Source organism: Dipodomys ordii, unplaced genomic scaffold (assembly GCF_000151885.1).
Source record: "Dipodomys ordii isolate 6190 unplaced genomic scaffold, Dord_2.0 Scaffold56, whole genome shotgun sequence".
Taxonomy (NCBI): Eukaryota; Metazoa; Chordata; class Mammalia; order Rodentia; family Heteromyidae; genus Dipodomys; species Dipodomys ordii.
This window is the reverse complement of record NW_012267272.1, coordinates 12274628-12279883: the sequence shown is the minus strand read 5'-3', so window position 1 is coordinate 12279883 and position 5256 is coordinate 12274628. Positions and strand designations below refer to the sequence as shown.

General features: G+C 44.6%; 1 protein-coding gene across 1 annotated transcript in view; it reads right to left on the bottom strand.

Annotated features, from left to right (window-relative positions):
• Positions 1-5256, bottom strand: part of Cntnap2 (contactin associated protein-like 2) — a 1232273-nt gene that overhangs the window by 126356 nt on the left and 1100661 nt on the right. The window contains exon 20 of the mRNA XM_013021595.1: positions 4182-4418. Within this exon, the coding sequence (XP_012877049.1) occupies positions 4182-4418 (237 nt within the window). The remainder of the gene's footprint in view (positions 1-4181; positions 4419-5256) is intronic.

Sequence of the window (5256 nt, the reverse complement as noted above, 5' to 3'; positions counted from 1 at the left end):
GTGTGTGTGTATGTGTGTGTGTATGTGTGTATGTATGTATGTATGTATGTGTGTGTGTATGTGTGTGTGTGTATGTGTGTGTGTATGTATGTGTGTGTGTGTATGTGTGTGTGTATGTATGTGTGTGTATGTATGTATGTGTATGTATGTGTGTGTGTATGTATGTATGTATGTGTGTGTGTGTATGTGTGTGTGTGTGGTGTGTGTGCACGCTCCTGTTTTCACCACAGTGGCCCACAGAGTCTTTCACCAGGACATGATAAATACTCCTACGAAGCGCTATCCGTGCCCGTGAGGGCTGCTCTGAAGGTGGCGGGAAAGAGTGAGCATGCATGATGGGATGCAGCCAGGTGGACGGGGGTAGCATCCCAGTAGGCATGTGGTCTCTGAGTGGGTGCCGGGAGCTGGGGGCCATGGCCCCCGATTCCCATCTCAGCAGCTCTCTGGGAGGCAGGGCAGTTGGGGCTTTTGTGCACAGAGGTCTCTGTGCTGCCACAGCACAGACGGTCGCGGGAGGCACCGCATTAGAGGATGACTGCCTGAGGTCGGGATGAGAACAGAATCCAGGGGCCTTGCTTGCCTTGAGGGCCCAGGAGGGGGGACAAGGTAGAAAGGGGGGACGTAAGGTCTGGAAGGGGTGGCGTCTGAACCACGGAGCCTATGCCAAGAGGTGTCAATCCTCGAAATGCTGAAGGAGTGCCCAGGACAGTTAGTTAAGACTTTGTAGGTTTTTTGTTTTTTTTTTTAAGATTAGTTTCTTCCTTTTATTCATTGCATAAATAGGACTTAGGGACTGTTTTCCTGATATTCACCCCTAACTTTAAATCCCACATCAGAAAAGCACATGCTGGGATTACAGTCTACGAAGGCAAAATTTCTGTCAGTGGTCTGAGGATGGCTTTATGACAAGTCGAAAGAAACAGTTTTATTTTCCAAATGAGCTAAGTGTCTTCCAAAGATGGCCGCTGGTGGAGAATTCCAGGCCTGGACCCAGACCCCTGGCAACCAGAAACCCAGCTTTGCCCTTCACCAGCGTGAGTGAATGGACATCACTCAGCCTCTCTTCTCTGTACCCACGCTTCCACCTGAGGAAACGGAGAAGCATTCCAGCTGCCCCGTGGTGTTCTGTGGCTCACAGAAATCAATGAAACTCTTAGTAGAGTGCCAGACACAAAGTGAGCATCATTGTCTGCAGCCCTTATCATAGCCTTGATTAGTCAGAGCCTCTGCCCACAGAGACTGCCCCACACGGGCCCATGTGCACACAGGGGTGGGTGGAGGCATTAAGAATGTGAACTATTTAGTGTGGGGACCAAATCTCAGCATGGTGGCGACTGAGGACCAGACAACATAGCGTCTGTGGGTGCATGCTCAAATAGTTCTCGGCCCTCACAAGGTGGTAACTTTCTCCCAGGAAGAGCTGTGAGGAGAAGTCATGGGTCTATCTGTCCATGGGAGGCTGAGATCTGAGGATCTCAGTTTGAAGCCAGCCCTGGTAGGAAAGTCCGTGAGACTCTTATCTCCAATAAACCACCAGAAAGCCAGAAGTGGTGCTGTGGCTCAAATAGTAGAGTGTTAGCCTTGAGCTGAAGAACTGAGGGAGAGTGCTCGGGCCCAGAGTTCAAACTCCATGACTGACAAAAAAAAAAATCATCATACCTAATCTTGGAGAAGGAAACTAATGAACTCCTGAAGGGCAAGGGCCTGTTCACTCATCCATTCGTACTTTCTAAATTTACTTTGTATTTTTTGATAAGAACAGTGACACATACAGCATGTTTAGCATCTCCCATGCCCAGAAAAGTATTTACTCAGGAGAAATAAATGTCCATAATCCAACCAAACACTTTCTGCTCAAATTAATGCTTGCAATTTCAATTTATATTTGATTTGTAGAGTCAACCTCATGTTATAGATTCAGTTTATATCTGTGTGTGTGTGTGCGTGCGCATGCATGCACACTGGTCCTGGGTTTGTTCCTAGGAACTGGGCACCATCCATAAACTATTTTGCTCAAAGCTAGTGCTCTATCACTTGAGCCGCAGGCCCACTTCTTACTTTTTGGTTGTTAATTGGAGTTAAGAGTCTCATGGACTTCATGTTCGGGCTGGCTTCAAACTGAGATCCTCAGATCTCAGCCTTCTGAGTTGATAAGGTTACAGGCGTGAACCACTGGCACCTGGCTGAAGGTTGTATATTATTTTTCCTCTCTTTGCCTTGGTTTAACATTATTTTACATAAAATTGTCCTATACCATAATTCTTCAGAAGTACTACTTTTTATTTTATTTTTTTGTGTGCCAGTACAGGCACACAAGTCTAATGCTCTAGTTTTTTTTACTCAAGGCTGGTGCTCTACCATTTAAGCCATACCTCCATGTCCAGTGTTTTGCTGGTTAATTGGCTTTGACTTGTAACCCTCAGATCTCAGCTTCCTGATAGGATGATAGGTGTGAACCATCAGTGCTTGGCTCATAAATTTAAAATTTATATTTCAATGGATATATTCCATCAAATGGTGGCTTAACAAATAAACACAATGGAGTTCTTTGTTCAGCCATAAAGATCCTGTCAGTCATAAAAGACCTTGTCATTTTTAGAACTTTTAATTATTTTTTACTATTTTATTAAAGTGGAACTAAATTTCCCTCAAATTCTTCTTTTAAAAAATGACAGTATGGTGAACACTTCTTGCTGAAACCATGTCAGAGTTTTGGCTTTTCTCTTTCATCATTATAACGATTGTTTCATTGTCTAGAGAGGGAGTTTAAAATTTTACTATTACAAAACCCACTAGATGAATTGGGTGAGTGACAGTGTGTGTGTGTGTGTGTGTGTGTGTGTGTGTGTGTGTGTGTGTGTGTGTGTACTAATACAGGGGATTAAACTCAGGATCTAGGTGCTGTCCCTGAGTGCTCTTTTTCTACTCGGGGCTGGTATCCTGCTTTCTGAGTCACACTTCAACTTCTGGCTTTTTTGGGCTTAATTGAAGATGCATAGACTTTTCTGCCCAGGCTGGCTTTGAACTGCAATTCTCATGCCTCAGCCTCAAGAGCTGTTATGTGTGACTGATCTGCCAGGGCCTGACTTGGGTTAACCAGTTTTTGCTCCTATGATCTTTAGGATGCCACAACTCGGGAAATCTCACGGAAGAGTGAGGAGAACTGGACAGTGGGAAGACAGCCTCCAGGGTTTGAGCTCACACAATCTCTGGAGGTGGATCAGAGACATTTCTTCCTTTATACACTTAAAATACATTTGTTTATAAGAAACAAAGGCTAATACTTCAGTCATTTGTGAACCCAAGTTTTCAGAGAGGAGATGGATTTCCACATGTTTGGACACTTCAAGACTGGCTCAACTCCCCTCAGACCTCACTGATGAAGGTCAAGGTCCTTTGCATATTCTACCAGGGATCCTCGGTGACTTACTGCCCAGCTGACAGATCAAGTTGGTGGCCTGGGTATTATAGTGAACACATATCCCTGCTTTTAGCAACTCTATTCCAGGTATATATATATATATATATTATATATATATATATATATATAAATACATGTGTGTGTGTGTGTGTGTGTTGTATGTTTGTGTGTGTATATGTATATGGCAAATGTAAAATTCTGATAGCGTTTAGGAATGAAAAGATCTTGATCTTCAATTTCTATTCCAAGTTTATATATTCCATAGGAATCTATGGATAGGCTATCATATATCAGGATAATTCACTGATTAATATAAAAATGAGTCTAACTACTTCAAAGCTCATCCTCATTTAATATGGTAGTGAAGGTATTTATCTGATAACAACAACAATTATATATATAGTTTATATATATTTATATAGACTTATATATTTATCATTTATATACATATAGATGAGAAGCTGTTACATATACACATCTATATATAGTACACGCACATAGACGAGATACCATTTCCTATTCACGTAATATGGTTTTTGGAAAGAACTTGACATGCCTCAGGAGGAATAAAATGTATCATGATTACTGGAACCCATTACCATGAGCACTCTCACCCGACAAGTGGTTTCACTGGCTTTGACACAGAGAAATGAGGTTTAAAGAAGGAAGACTCCTGTCTAATGGGAAAAAAAAGAGCAAGCCACGCACACTCCAGACTTCCTAGCACGGATGGGAGAGGCCAAGGCTCCCCTGTGCTTACCTGTGGGCTTGACCAGCACGGCCAGGAAGTCGGTGCTGAGGGAGCTGACGTAGAGGAGGATGCAGGGCGCCTTGGTGGTACTGAAGCTGAAGAGGATGTGCTCCCCGGCCAGGTCGGGGGCTGGAGGCTGCGGGTCCACCGTGTGCTCTGCTCTGCTGCCTGCGTCTCTGGCACTGACAGTGGGGGGCTGGAAGTTGTACCTCAGCCACATCCCCTCTTCAAAAAACGCGCCGACATCTGTTGAAAAGGAAAGATAAAACTGAAAACAGGGGCGAGATCCGATCGCAGTACCCTTCCAAACTGGACTGTGCAGCTCACTACAGCCCTGCAGTGTGCACCCAGGGCAGAACCTGCATCCAGGAAAAACGTCCATCGGGCCGCGTGGACCTCTCTGCTGGTAAACGTTATGTTTTCAGCACACATGCTCAATCAAAAAGAAGAATCGCCGGTTGCTGGTGACTCACAGAGGCCACTTGTCTACTGGAGAATTAGAGGTCAGGAGGATGAGGCTCCTCAGGGTACAACGTTTGCAAGGCCCCATTTCAGTCAACAGTTGGGTACAATGTCCTGTGCTTTCATCCTAGCTACTATGGGAAACATGACTAGGGGATCAAAGTCCAAGTTGACTGGAACAAAAAAAAAATTAAAATAAAAGCAAGACCCTAGCTCAAAATTTACTGGAGCAGAAAGGAGTGGTTGACTGTGCCTGTCTGCCTAACGTGTAAAAACCTTGAGTTCGAACCCCAGTACTGCCCCCTCCAAAAAAAATTGGCAAGAAACAGAGTGTGGAATGTGTAAAATTAAGAAAACCCACAAACCCAAATTAAGAAATCTGACTCATACTAGAAACAAAATTCATGTACAGAAATCAGACCAAAAGGGCTAGGAAGGCGGCTCAGTGGTAGAGTGCTTGCCTTGCATGCATGAGGCCCTGGGTTCGATTCCTCACACCCTACATAAGCAGAAAAAAGCCAGAAGTGGCGCTGTGGCTCAAGTGGTAGAGCGCTAGCCTTGAGCTGAAGAGCTGAGGGACAGCACCCAGGCCCAGAGTTAAGGCCCCATGACTGGCAAAACA